Source organism: Pithys albifrons, chromosome 19 (genome assembly GCF_047495875.1).
Source record: "Pithys albifrons albifrons isolate INPA30051 chromosome 19, PitAlb_v1, whole genome shotgun sequence".
Taxonomy (NCBI): Eukaryota; Metazoa; Chordata; class Aves; order Passeriformes; family Thamnophilidae; genus Pithys; species Pithys albifrons.
This window is the reverse complement of record NC_092476.1, coordinates 1,119,209-1,140,106: the sequence shown is the minus strand read 5'-3', so window position 1 is coordinate 1,140,106 and position 20,898 is coordinate 1,119,209. Positions and strand designations below refer to the sequence as shown.

The following is a 20,898-nucleotide window of genomic DNA, read 5'->3' as shown; positions in this document are numbered from 1 at the left end:
GGGGCTGCAACATCCTCTAACCAGCCCTGGCTAATTCAGACCACAGAGAACGTTCTGTCATTTGTCAGAAGCATCTATTAATCCTTAAGGAGGCAAAAACTCCTCAACATCTCCCAACTGAAGGTGCCAAGAATCCCCCACAGCAAACTGGCATTTCCACACTTCTGCTGCAAATCCTTTCACTCCTCCTGAATGGAAGGAAAACCCAAATTTAGAAGGATTCAATCCCTGCTCCCTGACACAGCTAACAAAGAGAGTCTGGCTCAAGTACTGCTACACCAACAGAAATAGCCCATATTTCATGTCAAGGAATAGGATGTGCAAATTTTTACAGGCACCATAGATCATCTCCATCTGTCTTGACAAGTTAATTGTCTGCAGTTTTTCTAGGAAAACCAGAAACTGCTAAAATAACAAAACAAAGGAGTTGGACAATGATGTGGGCAGAGCATCGTGGGCTCAGTGCCCTGGCAATGTGTGGGCTCTGATATGCCTGAGTGGACTCTGCAAAGAAAAGCTGGAGTGGTCCAGCTCTGCTCCTGGTGCTCCTTATAGCTCTGAGGCACCACACAGGGCAAAGAACTGCTTAGAGAGCATGATCTCTGCAAAAAACCAGCTGAACTTCACAATCTGGGAACAAAACATTAATTAATCAAAGGAGGGAACGGCACTCACAGGGTTGGTGGAGTCAGTGGCAGGACTCACACCCTGCAAAGGGCCACACAATTAAAAAACCAGGACAAACTGTATTTAGATGACAACTTCCCAGCTGCATTCCCTGCGTGGCTTTTTAAAGGAGGGAGGCTCTATTTGAAATATAAAAAAAAAGTTTAATTTTTTTAGAGCCAAGTAATTTTTTTTAAAATCTTTCTCTCCATTCTTCATTAGTTCTTACCACCACACTGACAACCTCCCATGAGGCATCCAGATTTTTCTGAAATTAAAGAAAATAAACTCAGAAATTATTACTGATATTAAATATAAGATCTCTAAATTTAGATCTGGATAACTCTGTCATTTAAATTTTCCACAGACAATAATGGGAAGTTTATTCCTGGACAAGGAGCATGGGATTTAGCATTAAATGTACTATCAAGTGTAAAAAAAGCCAAGAAGCCAAACACCTTCTTGGTGTATATGCCAAAGCCTCCATTATTTTCCTCCAAACTGAGACATTTTATACAAACCAAAGTCATAATTTTGAATTTTCCCTGTAAGTGCAACAGCTCCACATTCACAGTGCAGCCTGAGCAGTGCCCACTGGAGCCATCTGTGAGGCTTAATTTCATTTTAATAAGAATGTGATTAAAGCCTTAGGAGAGTTTCTAATACAGCTGGGGGGGTTTCCAGACATCACTTCAATAAACACTGGATAATTTGCTGTAAAACCCAAAGATCCCACTCTGGGCTATATGTGATATACAATGGCCAGACAAGACACTTCCAAAGAAATAATCTCTGGGAAAAACCTCACTCGGAGAAATTCAGTGATTCATGGCAAGGCTGATGGAAGATCTCTACCATTCCATCCCCACACTCCTGGGCAGAGCACTTGGGAAAATGTAGCACCAAAACCAGCAGGGCTTTTTATAAAGGTAGAGAATGAAGTGGTAACTCAGAGAGAAAATGCTCCTTTATCCATAATATTTCCAGTGCAGATGAAATGCTGGTGTCAAACAATGAGACCATCTCCCTTTAACTGACTGAGAGAGCAGCAATTAACAAGTGATGTTTATTAGCTCAACATTCAAAGCTGGTGAACAGAATCAAGGACTGCTCCATAGAAATGAGTGACTGAAACCCCTGAAACTCCAATGCCCTGAGGGGCACTGACCCCTCCCTGTGCCGTGCCCTGCACACCCACCAAGGACTCTCCACAGGGATCTGCCTCTCCAAGCAGTGCCAGGTGCTCCACGGAGCAGAACTGGCACAATTCTGACAAAAGGAGGAGTCTGAGGCCACTTCCCCAGCCCTGCTGATGGATCCCCCACTCCTGCAGCCACCAGCTTGGCAAAAACCCTTTCAACAGCAGTTTTGCTGCATTCCAGGCTGCAGAATTTGGTCTCTGTACTCATTTCTGGGTCCTCTGGATTTCATGGCACAGCCTGGCAGGGGCTGTCCCCTCCTCCTTGTCTGGGATGGACATTGGGAAATAAATTAATGAGTTATGTGTGATTTGCTTCACAGCAAAAAGGTCTTCAGGTAAGTTGCTGAACCAGAAGCCAGCAAAGATTCATAATAAAAAAATGATATGCAAAGCTCTGCAGTGCAGTGAGTTCAAACCAACCCTGGCACAGGGTTCTAACCCTTCTGTTAGAACAGGAATCAAATGTAAAAAACCAAACCTGACTGTAACCAGAGCAAAACTGTGACTGAACCAGGGGCAGCCACTGCTCCCAGTGAGGTGTCCCATGGGCAGCTGGAAAAGCTGGAATCACCCCCACACCCCCAGAATTCCAGCTCTCCAGGGGCAGGAACACGGAACCACCCCCAGCTCATCCCTGGGGAACAGGACCCAGGTCTGAAGTTATTTCAGGTATAAAAGGAGATAAACCAGGAGAAACTCCACAATCCCCCTCTGGAGCCACCAAGCAGGGACAGGGGCAAGACCACAAACCTTCATCCACAAAGTTCATCTTCTGAGGTTTTGTTCACACTTGTTTCTTTAATTTTTTTTGATTTCCCAGAGTTAATTTTTCTCAGATTGTATTCCTGGAGAATGCAGACAAAAGCCTGGTGACCACTCCGACCCCCAGAAGGTGTCGATTAATTTGGATACAGCTTTGACAAACATTAAATCTCTTCTTTAATGATGTTCCTCAAACAAAACAGTTAGCAAAATATCTGAATTTCCTTGTATAATGTCACATTTTAATGTAAACATCAAATAATGTACCAAAAGTTTTACCTGGGAAAAAAAAAATAAAATAAAATAAAATTCAAGCGGCACAATTCTCTTTATACCACTGGAGGGGGAGGGCAAAGCCAGATTACAAACATTTACACATGCATAGTGGAAAAAAATTAAACAAACAAACAAAAAAAGGATTTTACTAAAGTCACGCCGTTTTTTTTAAAATAGTTATTAAATCTACTAAGCACCAACATACCTAAAAATTTATTTTCAGCTTCATGATTCATTTAAAAAACCTATCAAATTAACTTTTCAAACAAGCTTATATTACTAGCTTGTCCAAAAATAAAATGTAGTTTTTTTGGGCTTTTTTTGTTAATTTTTTTTTCTTTTTTCTTTTTTTTTTTCAATTCTTTTTTTTAAAGTATACCAATACTTTCATCTGAATGTTTCCAAACAATGGCAAAGGTGTCTGCAAAGAATGCCTTTACTTTACCCTACAGTGGATGGAAAATACAATACCACATCATACAGAATCTAAAACTATAAAAGTCTGAGAATGCAGCATCCCTTCACAAAAAAGCTGATAAAACTGAAATTATTTAGAAGATGCTGCACCTTTATTAAAAAAAAAAAAACCAAATTAAATGAATTTAAGCAGAAATAACATACATTTTTACATTAACTGGCCATTTCTGGTACAGAAACCCAGCATAGTATGCTAATGTTATTGAATAAATGTAAATGCTACTTACAATCTTCTTAAATACAATTTAGACAAACTTTTTTTTTTTCCTTTTTTTCCTTTTTCCTTTTTTTTTTTCCTTTTTTTTTCAAGTTGTACAGGTCATCTCTCAGCTGCTAGTTTAATGCAACAGATCATTAACATTACACAAATTAAAAAAATAACACCTGGGTGTGTTCTCCTACAGAAAAGCTTCCAAAAACCCGACCCACATCAAAAAAATGCAAAAGAATGGAATATAATTAAAAAAAAAATAATTAGTTGCAAGTCTAGCAGCAAAGCAATTAAGTGAGGATATATTTACTAATATAAACAAAGGGAATAGTTGCAACTACAGGGGAAGCCCCAACTACCTTCGAGACCTACGGACACAAATAAAAATTAAATTCTCTCTAAAAAAAATAATCTGGTTATTTAAAATAGGAGTAAAAGCCGTTGCTACCTGATGAACTACCTAGGCTAAGTTCCTGGAACAAGGCCAGAGGGTCGCTGTTCTTCTTGGCCTGCTCGGGAGGGGCTTTGGGCTTGGGCGGCGCGCGCAGGGCGCTGGCGTAGGACATGGCGGGCTTGGCGCCGGCGGGCTGGGCGCTGCTGCCCTGGCACTCCACCAGCTGCTTGCTGGGCAGCAGAGGGGGGAACTGCCCCAGGTGCTGCAGCACGTTGTAGTTGAAGGAGTTGGAGAGCTGGATGTTCTCAGCCTTCAGGTGTTCCTCCGGGGGCTTCGCTGCCTTGGGGGGAGCTGCGGGAGGAGGAGGAGGAGGAGGGAGAGAGTGAGGAGATGAACCAAACACACCTGGAGGGAACCCAAAGTGGGGACTGGGGGATGCTGAAGCAGCAACCTCCTCTCACAGCACTGGTTCCCTCTGTGTCCCTGACAATCATCAGTAAGTTCATAGACTCACATTGTTGAGGGATTTCTTACAGAAAATCACAGAATCATAGAATGGATTGGGTTGGAAAAGACCTCCAAGATCATCAAGTCCAACCCTTGATCCAATCCCACTGTGATCCTCAAGTGACCTCCAAGATCATCAAGTCCAACCCTTGATCCAATCCCACTGTGATCCTCAAGTGACCTCCAAGATCATCAAGTCCAACCCTTGATCCAATCCCACTGTGATCCTCAAGTGACCTCCAAGATCATCAAGTCCAACCCTTGATCCAACCCCACTGTGATCACCAGCCCAGGGCACAGAGTGCCCTGGGCTGGTGATCACAGTAGGGTTGGATCAAGACGTGGTGGATTCTCACTCATCACAGTAGGGTTGGATCAAGACATGGTGGATTCTCACTCATCACAATAGGGTTGGATCAAGACATGGTGGATTCTCACTCAGTGCCACATCCATAGAATCACAGAATGGATTGGATTGGAAAAGACCCCTGAGATCATCAAGTCCAACCCTTGGTCCAACTCCAGTCCCTTTACCAGATCATGGCACTCAGTGCCACGGCCAAGCTCAGCTGAAAAACCTCCAGGGATGGGGAATCCACCCCCTCTCTGGGCAGCCCATTCCAATCCCTGAGCACTCTCTCTGGACAGAACTTTTTCCTCATCTCCAACTTAAATGCTGAAGCACCTCCTGAGCACCCACAGCCCCAACCTTGACCCTGCAATTCCCCACAGGGGCTTTTCCCAGAGCACGGAAGGTAAAGCTGCTTCCCAGGGGGATCCACTCTAATTTAAGCACTTTATCCACTGAGACAGCACAAAGACTATTTCATTCCTCTTGCTTTATGGCTTAATAGGCTAAAATTAAAATTTACAGCACCATATATAATTCATTCTCCAACAGCAATTCAGAGTCCTGAATGCCAAGCAACTAATTATTGGTATTTTGGGCTGAATGCATTCCTGCTAATTGATATGTTCTTGCTCCACATTTAACAACTTCTGTAACTATCAGAAAAAATGGTGCTTTAAACCAGAGGTAGAAAACTGCTTCCAAGTGAATTTCCTGAATCCTAATGAGGTACCTTAGTTTTTTCTGGAGAATTCTCCTGTCTTGCACAGCCAGAGAGACTCTACACTCAAACACAGGTATGTTCTGTCTGTAACAGCCTAAGAGCTGGACAGCACAAATATTCTGTAATTAATTCAATCTTTAATTCTATAATGTCATTTTTCAAGTGCATATATAAAAATGTACCACCACATGAGTGCAAAGGTGGAAAAAAATGAAGTATATAGTTTAGTTTCTCACTGGAAGGGTCACACACAGCCTTCTGCTTTTTATAAAGAAAAAAAAAACCCCAAACCCAACCTATAGAAGAAAGAATATGGAAAGAACATAAGCAAAGCAGTTCTACCAGGGTTGCTATGATTCAATAAAAACCCAGAACATGAGCAAAAAACCTCCCAAAAATAACCACAGCACTCGAGAGAAGACAAGTAATGACAAGCAGGGCCAGAGGTGAAATCTCTGTGTGGCTGAGGTGTCTGACAGAAGAAAAAATACGAAATAAACCACTTGAGTAAGAACTTAAATCATTTTCTTTCTATCAGCAGAAAAAGCAATGCATATCATACTCTCAAATTGTGACAATGGGAAGTGCCTGAGGAATTCCCACAGCTCCCCTTGCCCTCCATAAATGCCCCCTGACCCAACCCAGCAGTGCCCCAGCCCCTCCTGGGGTGCAGCAGATCAGCCCTGCCCAGGCTGCACTCAGGGGCTCCCTCCAGCAGCAAATGCAGGCAGGGGATTATTTCACACTATCACCTTCTCCCAGGGTTTTATTTCATGGATAAAAATCAATGCAGTTCCTGCCACTGCCCCTCAGCTCCATAAAACACTCTGGGCTGGGAATGTGCCCACCCCAGGCAGGAGCTGTGACTGGGGAGGGCACAGCAGCCAGAACAGGGCCACGTGTTTGCAGGAGCCAGGACATGTGGGCACTGCTTCACACACACTTGCCCACAGAACAGAAGCCAGGCCTAACTACAGCACAAATACTTTCACAGCAAATGCAGTTACCTGCCAGAATTTGACCTTTTCAATTAGAATTTGGTATTTGATGTATGGACATGGTACTTTTTACATACACATCTGTCCTCTGAAGACTTCAGTCACAAACCAGCTTTACATTAAAGCAAGGAAATGTGGCTTTGGCTGATCCCAACATCACCTTGCCAGGGTTCCTGAGCTCCTGTTAGATAAGCACTATTAGATAACCACCAGTCTAGGGAGCAGCTCCAGTGATGAATGTCATCTAATACTGTGCATTCAGCTCCTTGATTTTCAGTAAAAATAGAAATGCACTGAAGGAGGTGCCCTGAGCTTGAAGTTTTGAACAAAAGATGCTGCCATACACATGGGTTTGGGAAATAACATTTTCACATTCTGGGAATTAAAAAGCATATCAGAGACTTAACTCTCAAGAGCTGTTGCTCATATAAACAGCTTTTTTCATTCATTCTACACTGCATGTTCCTCCTCCACAATTACTACGAGATTACAAAATGTTTTAGGTTTCTAAAGCTTGACCAAAAGCAATCCAATCTTTTAAGCCCAAAAAGAACCAGCTTCCAAATAATTTTCTACATTATTAAGTGGCTTTAATATCCACAATGGGATATTGTTCACATTTTTATTAATTTTGTTGTTAAACTACCAGAATACGGAGACGAAACTGGGCTATCCTGGCTCTTTTGCTTTTCACACTGAAAATACAGAGAACTGAAGAATAGCTGCACTGCTCCAACTCTCTGCTTGCAGCTCTCCTTCATCTCTAGAAAGTTAATTTAGTTTCTGTCTGCTCCATCAATCAGCACTGCTCCCCCCACCAGGGAGGCCACGTCCCACTGAGACCCTTCCACGCTGAGAGAGAACTGCAGCTCGTCACTGCTCTGATGAAGCACCAGGATTTACTGGGAGAAACTCTGGGAGTACTAACTCACTTTCTGTGCTGCTCCCCCAGACTGTAATACCAACACCAAGTATCACTGATTCTGGAAAGAAATAATCTATCTTGCAAATAAATCTCACCAGTCACCTCAGTTCCCTCCAGCAAACACTCTCAGCTGCACTTGAAACCACTCTAAGAGACTATCTGGGTTTAGTGGAGCTTTTAGAGAGGAGTAAGAGCAGCATCGATTTTGGAGATGAAGAGTCAGGAATGAATCACAGAATCCCAGACTATTCTGAGCTGGAAGGGACCCCCAAGGATCAGCGAGTCCAACTCTCAAATGAATGGCCCACAGAGGGGATTGAACCCATGACCTTGGCATTATTACAGCCAAGTTTGAACCAACTGAGCTGATCTCACACTCCTTAGACAGCAGCAGGATGGTAACAAGATGGCAAATGAAAACAGGATTATTCCAAACAAACCTTTAACTGCTGAAACAACAAGTACTTTTTGAGAACCGAAGAAATGGTAGAAAACACGTTGAGAAAAAACCCCCAAGCAACCCTTTCACTCCACCCTGGTCACTGCAGCTTAGAGTGTCCCTGGGGCAGAGGGCAGAGGGCAGAGTACCCACCTAGGAGCTCCCGGGGGGGCACTGCCCTGCTGGCTCCGTTGCATGGAATGTTCGGGTACGGGGCGGAGGGGGCCGAGCTCACCCACAGCTCGGGGGACGAGTAGGGGAACGAGGACTGGTTACTGTGCTCCTGAAGCTCTTTACACTGACCAAGACTGTCTTGAGGAGTGTTCAATTCTTCAGAACAAGCCTGGACTGAACTAGAGGAAATTCTTCTTTGGTACAACGGCCTGCCTGGTCCTCTTGGTTCATACTGTGAACAAGAAAAAACAGAACAAAAATGGCCGTTTGCTCTTTTTATTTATTTATGTATCAAGTATCATTTCCCCACTCAAGTTTTTCCCTGAAATGTCTTACCAAAAAAAAAGTCTTCTGCATTTAGAAAAAAAATCTCATGCATTTCAAGCTATATGTTGTAATATTGCAGTCACTGCTAATGTGTTTTGATCACACAAAATAGAGAATTTTAAAGCAAGAGCAAAGAACATCAACTGAGATTCCTTAATTCTCATCAGCCTTTCCATCTCACAGTCCTCTGTGGGCGACGGATCACACAGGGAGGAGGAAGATACCCAGCACTTACAGATGAAGCAGAGAAAGCACAGAAACACATGAGAGCAAGGAAAAAATGTTCTTACAATGTAGGCAGGTAAAAAAATGGCTTTTCCTTTTCCAAAGGATAAATTAGTGACTTGTACAGCAGGATCTGGGGAAGCAGGACACATCTGTACACTGGATTTTGTGTATGTACACACAAACAAACACTCTGGAGAAGGCTCTGCCCTCAGGAGAAATCATGCAGAGAATTTTATCTGAAACCACAGAAATGACTTGTAAACCCTGGAGATTCTGTAGATGAAAATGGCAGGAGCCCCATAATTAACCTGTGGACCAGATTTAAGGGCTCTCTAAACTTTCCCAAGATTCAAAGCAGGAATGTTGTATTACAGTTTATTTAAAAAAATAAATACAATATTTGCTCCCTTCTGCACTGACTAATGAGCACCAATAACAGCAAAGAAAAGTCATCCAGATAAATCTATACTTGGTAAAAGAAAAAAGAAAGCATCCTAATGAAATGCCATAAGAAATTAGCTAAATAAACATCAAATAACTTGCTTGCAATGCCCCAATATAGTCACTATATCATCAAAAAAATAGACGGGGGAAAAAGGTGCATAAAAAAAACCTGTTATATCTTATTTCAGCCACCATAATCAAGGGATCAACAATTCCATATCCTGACACTTTACTCTCCTAAGGATATTCTTCAACAACAAAAAAAACCCCAAATTCATAAGCTACTGCCCAAATCACATCCAAAAAATAAACCTTTATTGAGTTTAATGGGCAATGTTGGTAAGCAGTCAGGAATTTATCAAAGTTCTGGACACTTGCAAGTACAGAACCAGACAGAAAAACTTCAGTATTCCCTTTGATGTGCAGTTCAGATCTGGTTTGTCTAAACACATGCAAAAGCTTTCAAGTATCAAGTCAATTAACAGCTTTATAAATAGTGACTGAGAAAAGAGTTTAGCAGAGATACCAAAAGTCAAAAAAACTGCCCTGACAAGTGCCTTGAATGAGGGATGTCTGTTAAAAACACACCTCAAACCACACTTGGATTCCTTTGTGCATTCAGTCCCACCCACCAGCTGGACCAGCAGTTCTGCAAAGTTCACAGGCAAGTCTCTGTCTTGTAACACTTTGTCTGCATTTGGCATTTCTGTCACATATTTTGAAAGGAAGAAGAAATAAGAACTAAACCGAATTTGCACTAATTACATAAAGGCTCACTCTATTTGTCTTCAGATAGCAGGAGCTGTCACAAGCTCTATAGGAATATTTATTGGTTTATTACTGCAGAAGAGACATTGTTCCTACGTCCTGCTGCACTGACAGCAGTGAGTGCTGTCACAAAGTATTAGATTTTATACAAGGTGGTCTGGCTTAATGGACTGAGACATCAAATTTCTAAAGGTCTATAAATCCAAACCTTGCTACAGCTCTAGCTGGGCCTGAGGACTCCATTAGCCCCTCTGGAGCTGTAGAAGAGAGAAATTTGTAAAATGCACTGGAATTTCATTTTAGTTATTTAGCTCAGGTTCATAAACCAAATATTTTCTATTTTCAGAAGCTTAAAGTCAATTAAATTAAATATGTATTATGTGAGATAGTGATGAGCAGGGCTGCCCTCGTGGCTCCTGTAAAAACCTTAACAGAAATGCATCACTTATGTACAAATACTGGATTACATGCAGACAGTGAGAACATTAATTCTGACATTCCTGGAATGCAACCTGGCTCCAGGAGACTCCATATCATACCCTCCCTAGCACTCTGGATTCCAACAGGGATTAAAACTTCTCTTCAAAAAGTGATCTGTGCTACTTGTATGTGCTGGCATGGTCTGCATCCCATAGTACAGCTCCTCAGAGCCCAGGACAAGAGCACATGGAGAGGGGCAGAGGCAGCTGTGCTGGGTGCTGGACCCAGACAGGCAGCACAGCTGGGCACATCTGCACTGACTGCCAGTGCTCTGGGCCCCCAAAACACAGGAGATGCCTTTGTATGGAATTAGTTCAGGCAGGGTGGGGTTTATTAAATCAGGTTTTCTACCACACTGAGACAACTGTCCAGCTCTGGTGTGGAGCTCCTGTGAGAAGTAACTCAGCCACATCCCAGCTCAACACCCAGCCCTGGCTGCTCCATTCCAGCTGCTGCCCAGAGTGCCCTCGTGAGCTGCCACCTGGGCTGGGGCTGAATGTCACTCCACAAAACTGACATGCAGACACAGAGCAATGACTGCAAGCAAACTGTGGGCAACTTCCAAAAACCCAAGCCTTCCCAAGTCATAGAGAACATGCCACACCTGCAGGACTGAGCCCAAGAGTGCCCAGGGCGAACAGCAAAGAATGATCCACCTCCCAGAAATCCCCAGGGTGAGCTCTCCATGCAGGAGGTGCTTTGCATTCATAGAATCACAGAATCAGTTGGGTTGGATGAGACCTCTGAGATCATCAAGCCCAACCCTTGATCCAACCCCACTGTGATCACCAGATCATGGCACTCAGTGCCACGTCCAGTCTCACCTTAAACACCTCCAGGTATGGAGAATCCACCCCCTCTCTGGGTAGCCCATTCCCACTCTCTCTGGAGAGAACTCCTTCCTGATATCCAACCTAAACCTCCCCTGGCAAAGCTTAAGCCCCTGCCCTCTTGTCCTACTGTTGGTTGCCTGAGAGAAGAGACCAACTCCCACCTGGCTACAACATCCTTTCAGGACCACTCCAGAGTGCAGTGTGACACTAAAAGGGCTCTGCAGCTGCCCAGCAGACAGGAACAAACACCCACACCTACCTCTTCTAAGCTGTGGAGCGAAGAGGCCGACACTGCTCGAGACGCGAGGGGGTGAAATGGCTCCTGACCGACCGCGTGCTGATGGTTCTGGAGTTGTATAAAAGGGTTCTGCTGTGACCTGTGGGGCAGTGGAGGTATCCCATAGTGAAAGCCCTGCCCCATAAGGTGGTTCTGCTGTAGGTTAGCATAAGTCCAGGATCCATCAGGTTGCAGGTATTTCAAGGGAGATGGGGTTATGTGTTCGGATGGCATTGAGAAGGGCGGGTTGTACAGCTGGGGTAGATGCTGCTGGAACGCCGGGTTACCCGGCAGTTCAATGTCTCTGCTGTTCTCAGTGAAGGTGGGGAAGGGAGCGCTGTGGTTGGAGTTGCAGGAGGGAGAAGGGAGTGCTGGTGGGCTCCGGGGCTGCACCTGCCTGTACTGCAACAGCCTCGACTGCGGGGGCGGCATCTCGGCCACGTCCCGACCCTCGCTCGCATCGCGCTGGGACAGCTCTCGGAGCAAGTCCTGGAATCTGCAGTGACAGAACAAATGTGTCAGGGAAAAAGCAAAAAATCCCAAAAGTTTTGCTTTTCTGGGGTGGAGAAAACTCCCACCTTCCAACTGCATTTAAAATCACTGAATTTAAATATTCCCATCTCTGCTCTTCCTGACCCTGACTTCAAAGGATGGCACTGAGCAATCAGGAATTAGGCACTGGAGGATCAACTGCATGGAATACCCACCTGAATCATCTCAAAGTTTTTATAACTCTTGAGATTTCCTTTTCTGTCAGAAGAATCAATTTTTTTGTTATCTCTTAAGACATAACTAAGGTAAGGATTTCCAGCTTTACTACACAAGGTAAAAGGTTCACAGAATTAAGGAAATTTTTAACCCCTTACAAGCCAAAAGCCAGAACAACCAGGGATTCCCCTCACTTGCACAATATACTTGCAAACTTCTCCAAAAGGTCAAGAACATTCAACTCAGCACTTCAAAGAGTCAGACAGGAGGGCATTTAGATGCTTCACCATGGCTGTAACCACCCAGATGGAAAAGAAAGCATAGTGGGAGATGACAGTAAACAGAGGCAATTTCAAAATCCAGCCTTTACAATAGACATGGCTAAAGCTGATGAGCACTGGAACCATTTTTCTGCTGGCATTCAACAGCTTCCCTTCTTGCCCCCTAGTGCACCATCTCAAACATAAGCACTTTTTTGCTTTCAAAAGCAAAGGCTTTGTGAAAACAAACATTTGGGTTTCACTGGGGAGCCATGTCTGGGGAGGGGCTGGTTTGTTTCTCTTCAAGCACATAAATCTGAGACTGCTACTTCAAACTGAAGAATTTACAACTTAAATAGGGCTTAACTACACTCAGACACCTCTTCCATAAAAACACAAGGTTGTTACTCTCTATCCATTCCTTACACTGTAAATACAACACTGAAAAGCTCCATGAAAGTATTTTTCCCCTACAGCTTTACTACTCAATATACTAACAGAACAAAGCATAACACATAATAAAAGCAGAGTTGTAAGTCAGCCTGCCAACTATTTAACCTTTATAATAACAGCAGCCAAAAGCAGTACCTTGGAGTGCCTTGCACTTGATCACAGTGTTTTACAGATAGGTGCCCACTGCTCAGTTTTACACAAGCTCTGATGACTCAGGAAACAAATACCTTGAATATGTTGCCTCTGTTTCATCTTCTGTATTACTGGCAAGTTTCCAGTTTGCCCTAACTTGCTGCTGTTGATGTAATCCAATTGGTTGCTGAGGAAGATGTGGTAGATGAGGATGGTGATGGTGTTGATATGGAATAGTGCCTTGACTGAGATAGGCATTATGTTCATTCCATTGCTGTAACCTGGCTTGTTGTTGCTGCCTTATTGTTTCCAAAGCTACATTTCCATGCATACGATCTACAAAAATAGTTTTAAAAAAAAATTTTATCTAATGCCCTTTTTTAAAGATCTTTATGTCAGAAAAAAAAAAGAATACTTTTTAAACAGTATATTCCAGGGCCTATTATATACTAACTGCATTGCAGTGTATAACCTGGTTATTTAAATCATATGGAAAATCATATAAACATGAATCTTCTAATAAAGTGCTGAATATTCAAACATGCCTCAAGCAGCAAATTATGCTCAATGACATTACTTATGGAAACTAACCCAACAATGACCCAATTCAGAGCAATATGCCTGAAAAAGGTAAATACCTCCTTCATTTTCACTTCTATGTAGTTATAATTGCACACTCTGAATATAAATAAAGAAAAGTCACCTACCTAAAGTGTCCCCTAAGGGCATTCCTGATGGATTCTCTTCAATGAAGTTGTTCAAGTGGGTTGGCAGAACGGGGTTGTGCTGGGCAAGAGGCCTCAAAGGATTATTGACTTCTTGTAACAGAGGTGGGGGGTGTTGTTCTGAAATCACAGCATCTACAGCAGGAGAATGTGGTCGGTGGGGAATGGGATTATTAAAAAAAGACTGGCTGGGGCCTGCCTGGTAAGCAGGGGAAAGCTGTGAAGGTTGTGGAGGCTGCTGAGTCAAATGGTTGTGCTGCTGCACTACCTGGCTCTGCTGGGGTGGCATTTGGTTTGGTTGCTCAGGCAAGTGATTTTGCTGTTGACCTAAAAGGTTTTGCTGCTGCTGCTGCTGCTGCTGCTGCTGCAGAGGGTAGGGCTGCCTGGGGAGCTGGGACAGGTGCTGGAAGTGGCGACTGGGCACGGCAAACTGGGAGTGGGGAGGGGTGAGGTGCAGGCTCAGCTGCCGGGGGTTGGCGCTGGGGTTGGCGCTGGGGTTGGGGCTGTCCTTGCGGTGGAATTTGGCGCTGGCGAAGCCAATGCCGGGACGCGCCTCGGGGCTCCTCTGCTGGGCACTGCCCTCTGCATCCACCTGCACAAAGGGAAGGAATGGCAGAGCCTGAAAATCCACACTGGCAACGCCCAGACAGAAACGTTTCTGCAATGACACAATTCATTGAGAGAGAATATGAAAAAACAAGCACACAAAACCCACCCCCAGGAGAAACTCACCTGCTTGGGCTCCAGAGGTTTCTTCTCAGGTGTTCGAATTTTACTGATTTCAGGCCCAGCAGCGTTTTCACTTTTACCTAAAAACATTTACAACATCATTTAGTTTCAATAGAAAAATATTATTTCAGGATTTTACTTTTTTAGCCTTACACAAGAAAATGCAGACTTACTAGTACAGCATTTACAGCAACACAGACATTTAATATCATCTACCTAAATAACACTTTGCCTTTATCTCTGCACTTTGCTCATTAATCAGCACTAAGTAGTTGTTCCAAATTAATTGCAAATAACATCAGCAGTTGTTAGCACTCTGCAGAACAGAGAGGGAACAACTGTGCCCTCAACACCCCTCCCCAACCTCCATGACTTCCTCCTCTGAATCTCACACCACCTGAGTTACTCTGTTTCTAATGGCAAATCTCAGGTAATTTCCCCAACTCTGTGGATCCCTCAGTTAGGGAGGAAAGGGCGAAGGAAGGAAAGGAGGAAGGAAGGGAAATCCTTTCCAAAACACCCTATTTAAAGGGTACTGTAAAGCATAATAATAAAGCAATTTCAAGTACAAACTCATTTTCCAGGCCATGTCAAGCACTGACCATTCCGACTTTGTTCGAGCTGCTCCTTGTCCTGGTGCTGCAGCTGCTGCTGGGCCATGTTCACTGGGGAGTGGTGGCCCAGCCCGTAGGGGATGGGGGAGCCTCGCCCATGGGCCTGCAGCAGGTTCATGTTGTAAGCCATGGCTGCCTGGTGAGTGATGAGCCGAGGGTCCACTGCAAACCTGCCCTGATAGCCTGTCCATGGCACCTACACGGCGAAGAACAGGGAAGGACAAGAAAAAGGTACAGTAAGGGCAGAGAAGTTACAGACACACCGATATCAGGTCAGTAACTACAGTTTTCCAAGCATCACATGGCCTGACCAGCTGGTGCTGGAGAGGGAGAACTGTAAGGGCAGGCCTTGCAGCAAAGGTTTTGGAGGACAACCCCAGGCAAAAAAATCAAAACCCACTTTTGGTTTCAGTGGTTTCAAAATTCAGAGAGAAAAGACTCATGGATGAACTTTAGTTTAATACATTTTAGATTAATCTCTCCTCTAATTAAAGAAGTGGATGAAAGTCAAGAAAATAAAAATCCCTTTCTCCTGGTAGTTAAGAGACTTCAGGCTCTGGCTGGAGGGAGAACAGAGAGAGAAGCCTCTGACCTGAAGAACAGACCTTTAGCACCCAGTGCTGTGATTTTGTACTCAGAAGGAGCAGCCAGGCCATTCCTCTGCACCTACAAGACACTTGGGGAAGTTCACAGGACTGTTGGGAAGGTCACAGCACTACTGAGAAGTTCCCAGGACTACTGGGAAGGTCCCAGGACTCTTGGTACAACCCAGAGACTCTCCAGAGGTGAGGAATGACAGGGCCACTCCAAAGTGTGTGTGTTACAAGACACATGAACTGCAGATTTGGAGTAAAATCCACCTCCTGAAAGCAGGTAAGAAAAGTCTGGATTTTTTTACCCCAGTTTCAGTTTTATTCCTGAAAGGAATGCAAGGGAAGACAGCTCTGGATCAAATTAGTTCAATCTCACCCTGCAGGGAATTTATTAAAAGCAGGAAATACATGAATCAGAGGCAAGTAAATCCCCACCACTGAGGCTGCCAGAGCATCCTTTAGTGGTGACAGCACACAACCTCCTCCTGCTTTTACCCTGGCTATGGAAACTGCATTAAACAAAGCAAAGACATTATTTTATCTTACATGAGCATAAACACATTTTACTTCAATCCCTTCTTGTTTCAGGTGTAACCACTTTCATGCAATTCTTTTTTTAAAATACTATTTGCCCTTGAAATGTGCACTTTGAACTTTAGCTTCAGGCTACTCTTGCACGTGTACAACCTCAAATCACCTCCAAACCTCTTTTCAGAAGTAGCTGTCTCATTAGTACCTCAGTCTTCCCCCTTAATTATTTAAAAATCCATCCTCAGGGAAGGTGAGCTCCAAATACTTATTTTTAACATATTTCTTTTTATTGGAAATACATTAAAAACATATTAACCTTGGAACAATAAGACAGAGCTTTTTAAATTACCTTGGTTTGATATTAATGTAATGTGAGCAAGCATGGCAAAGATACAAGTGCTGGCCTTCTCACTGCATTGAAATTTACCCATCAAATGCAGATTTCTAGTAAGCTTGGAAAAAGGAAAACTCCTTGACCTGGCAAAGAAAACCAATTTACAGCTGCCAGCTGATCTAAGACATATAACTGAAACTACAGCAAGTCCCCTATTCAGCATCCATAGCCCAAATTACAACAGAGGACTGATAATTATTGAAAAAAAAAACCAAATTAACTGTATTCCAACATTCAGCTCCATGAATGGAATTAAACACATCTGCATGTGTGGACTCCACGTCCCTTCCATGGTCTTCAGGAGTTGTGTCACTCCACAAGCCTTTGTTCTTTCCTGGAATTTTCCTCCATGAGCAGGGTCTGCTTCTTTAATTTGTGTAAATGTTGGTGGGACAGTTTGATTTGTAACCCAAAATCCTGTGCAAAAATGTAGCCTAAAAAACCTGCTTAGAGATCTTCCTTCTGCTCCCAAATGTCATTAGGGAAAGGGATTGGAGAGGAAACTGGTTCACTACGAGGTGCTGCAAGGGAAAAACAGCCCATTATGCTTATTTTTCTTATCACTTCACTTCAGACACCTTGCACTGCAGACATCCAAAGCTGGTAATTCAGACTGTGAGAAGCCAATAAGGAGAAACCAACTGGGTGTGAATCACTGATGTGTCTCCAGTGATTAAGAGCTGAACTGGGCCAATAATTCCGAGGCAGATGGCTCCAGTCACAGGAGACAGAGCCCACTGGTGAGCCTCAAACACACCAAAATACATGAACATGGAATTGCTTTTAGGCTGCCTGGACTTATTTGTGGGAGCAAGGCTTTTAAATCCCTATTTTCTCGTGTTCCTGGGTCAGCAAAACCCACATCTTGGAAATAAAGTGCTGGAAAAACCTGCAAAAAATTCACACTCTGATCCTGCCATACATTTCTGTGCATACAATTACTGAGGAGGGGGTGGGAGGGAAACAGGAAATGAGTTCTTACAGGCAAAGGCACCGACATGACCATATTTCCTCCATAGACAGCAGGTACATAGAGAATACTTGTCCCAGTGTGTGGATCTATCCTTTGAACAGGACTTGGAGATTTCCCCAGGTTGGGGTGAGGTCCCAGAGGAGGAGGGGGAGGAGTAAATGCTCTGATAGGATTTCCAATTAGAACAGAAGGATTGGGCTGAACTAAAAAGAAAGACAAAAAAAATATATATGCATACAAAAAAGAAGATATATACACAAAAAGAATATAATATAATATAATGTGTTTCTTTGTATTTATTTTCCTTTTTATCTTTCTTCTTTTTTTTTCATCCTAATGGCATCTATCTTTATGAAGCCTGTGTGAAACTCTCTAACAGCACAGGTCTGACACACCAAGAGAAAGCATTAATCAAATCCTGTGTTCCATCTCAGAAATCTGAAGAGGCAGAAAATATGAGTTGAGCTACAGAGAAACAGGTAGCTGGTAAGTGCATTAATGAGAGAACATCCCAAAGCAATTAAATGTGCTGACAGTCAGTGTAGCTGTTAAGCACTGCATCAAAAACTAAAATCACCCTCTTTTCTTTAGCAGGGAGGACAAGCTTTAAATTAATGCTTTTTCAAATTAATAACAAACTTATCCAGCTGTTGCACACTACCCTGCAAAGGTACCATCAGTAATATCTGGACATATGACAGCACAATTTAAGTTCAAAGCACCCCACAAAACAGGGTCTGCAGTAGAATGGCCAAACCCTTTCAGTGCAAATACACTGGGACAGGGGTTTTACAGGCAGAATTTCAAACACAGCCATTTTTGAGGGGCCAACACCCATGTTAAGGCTGCACACACCACCTGCAAAGGGAGAGCACCAGGAATGCCCAGTGTCCATTGAACAGGCTCTGATCTGCTTCCCACATGCACAAAAGGAGCAAATTAAATGACTTTCAAACAGAGAAGAGACCAGACACCCCATTCATGTCAAAGCACTCTCAGTGTCACTGACCCAAAGCAGTGTGAGCTCAGAATCCCTCCAGGAGCAGCACACACTTACCAATTCCATCGGGTGGGAAATGGTCATTCTGGCTGTGATGATGGACCTTGCCCTTGAAAGGAAAAACAGTAACAGTAATGCTTTGCATTTCTACATAAACTAAAGCTTCTTATGTCAAGTGAACATTGTAATTAAACACAAAATGAGAGTTTGAAAGAACACAGCCCAAGAGTTTACTCCTAAACATTCACCTGTCCAGTTCTACCACCTGGCAATGATTTCACAAAGCTGGACATTAAATAGCACTAACTCAATTAACGAGTGGATCACTACAAGTCCCTCTGGGCAAACTCTCTCCCAGGGCCTGTTTTCAGATGCAAAGGGAGTATTCTGAGCTTCCTTTCTCACCATTTTATGCCCACTGTGTCACTGCTTTCAGGAGCAGCACCAAGTGCTCCATAACCCTCAGTATTCTCTGCCACAGCAGCTCTCGTGGAACCTGATCCATCTCCCCCAGGATTTGGCCCAAGACCCTTGGAGACAAAGCAGCTCCCCCCAGTTTTCCTCAGCTGCTCACCCAACCTCAGCAGACATTGTCTCCCCACCCCATCCCATCCCTTGGCTTCTGGAATTTGGCTCCTCTGTGTCTGCTCCCCAAAAACACAACACAGGAGAAACCAGAACCACAATGCTCTGGAGGAACTGCTATTCCTTGGTGACTTGTACATGAGAAAAGGATTTTAACAGAACTGAGTTATCTCTCCCACATGCTCATGAGTTTCCAGCATCAATTAACTAGTAAATATTCATATTCAAGTGTCAGGATGCCATTAAGTCCTTTGCAGGATAGAATTCTTTACTTAATCTGGACCTAAGTACGTTGACAAATTTAAAATAAACCTAAAAACACTTTGATGCTGCAAAACTTTTCTTGCCCAGGAGATAAGTCTAGGCAGTTTTCCAGCAGTCTGAGCAAATTAGTCAGGGTACAAAGACAGGTTGTTTGACAATGTTGATTCATGCATAAACCAGATTAAAAAACTAGCCTGAATTTTCCTCTCATTTGAAAAATGAATTACTGAAAACTAAAATAATAATTGCTTTCATTGCAGCACTTAAACAAAAGCAGCCTGTTTATTCACCAAAGAGCAAGGTTTGATCTGAAAACACAGAGGAGCTACAAGCCTCAATCCCCCATGGTCAGCACAAGGCATTTCTGTATCTGCTACACTGTCAGAGTGAAGCTGCCAGTGCAGAAGTCTAAAAAACCTCTGTTCTAACCCATCAGACTTGTGCTTTGTAGGTGTCATATTTTTAAAGCTGAAACAGCAAATAATTACATAAGTTTGTAAGAAGAGCAGTCCTGTTGAACTGGACACATCACAGGATGAACATGTGACAGCATCAGAATGGCAAACAAAAGTCAACTGGGGCCACCTCTAAGTTGGGGAAGGGAAGTGCTGCCTTTTCTTTTTGCTTTTCCTTTCCATAGTTGTGATTACTTAATGACTTTATAATAGTGTGTTATTAATTTCATTGTTTTTCAAAGATAGTCACTTCAAGGTTCACATCCCCAATCCCCCAAAGCTGCCCTAGGACTGCTGGGGACTGAAACAGGAGCACAGACACACTCAGGCTGCTCTGAACACTCAGACAGAAACACCCACGTCACACAGAGGTGCTCAGAGAGGCTCAGCCTGGGCTGGGGGTGACTGCAGGCACTGCTGGCACTGCCCCTGGGCCACCAAACAGGGGCAGGGAGTGTTCTCCAGAGCTGGCAGCAGCCCCCTGGGCCTCAGTGCCTGCAGGAGATGTGGAGGAGGAGGAGGAGGATGGTCCCTGAGCCCAGTGCCTGAATCCACAGCAGGAGGGAGGAAGGCAAAGCTGGGAGGCCACAGCCCAATTTGCTGTACATGAACTACCCCGAGGGCAGCTCTGAGTTCTGCAAACTTCCCCTTCCACATCAGCACCTTCAATAAAGGCTGTCCCTGCCCAGCCCTGCTGGTCCCTCCTCAGCCCATGCCCAGCCAAGCCCCAGGGACAAGGCAGATGCCCTCACACAGTCAGTTCCACCTTGGCTGCTTTGCCTCTCACAGCCAGAACTAAAACATTTTCCCTTCTTTAAAATCTAACCAGCAGAGTTTTTAACACCCTCACACAAATGCAGGAGCAATTCTGCTGAATAAGAAGGTGCTGCTTGTACAGAATCACTTTTCACAGCATGTGAAAGACAAGCCCTGCCCTGCACAGATGTCCATGAGCTCACCACAAAACAGTGTCAGAGGCTGTTCTCGCTTTTTCCCTACAAAATACACCAGCACCAGGTTTT

At 43.8% G+C, this 20,898-nt stretch overlaps 1 protein-coding gene across 4 annotated transcripts in view; it reads right to left on the bottom strand.

Moving 5' to 3' along the window:
- Positions 1–2,789: 2,789 nt before the first annotated feature.
- The window catches only part of HELZ (helicase with zinc finger), a 91,408-nt gene continuing 73,299 nt past the window's right edge, over positions 2,790–20,898 (bottom strand). For all 4 annotated transcript variants that reach the window (XM_071573511.1, XM_071573513.1, XM_071573514.1 and 1 more), the window contains 9 exons: positions 18,630–18,681; positions 17,582–17,775; positions 15,070–15,277; positions 14,471–14,547; positions 13,721–14,330; positions 13,109–13,349; positions 11,443–11,956; positions 8,083–8,335; positions 2,790–4,338 (listed from right to left, as the gene is read on the bottom strand). In XM_071573511.1, the coding sequence (XP_071429612.1) occupies positions 4,010–4,338; positions 8,083–8,335; positions 11,443–11,956; positions 13,109–13,349; positions 13,721–14,330; positions 14,471–14,547; positions 15,070–15,277; positions 17,582–17,775; positions 18,630–18,681 (2,478 nt within the window). In that variant the 3' untranslated portion in view covers positions 2,790–4,009. The remainder of the gene's footprint in view (positions 4,339–8,082; positions 8,336–11,442; positions 11,957–13,108; positions 13,350–13,720; positions 14,331–14,470; positions 14,548–15,069; positions 15,278–17,581; positions 17,776–18,629; positions 18,682–20,898) is intronic.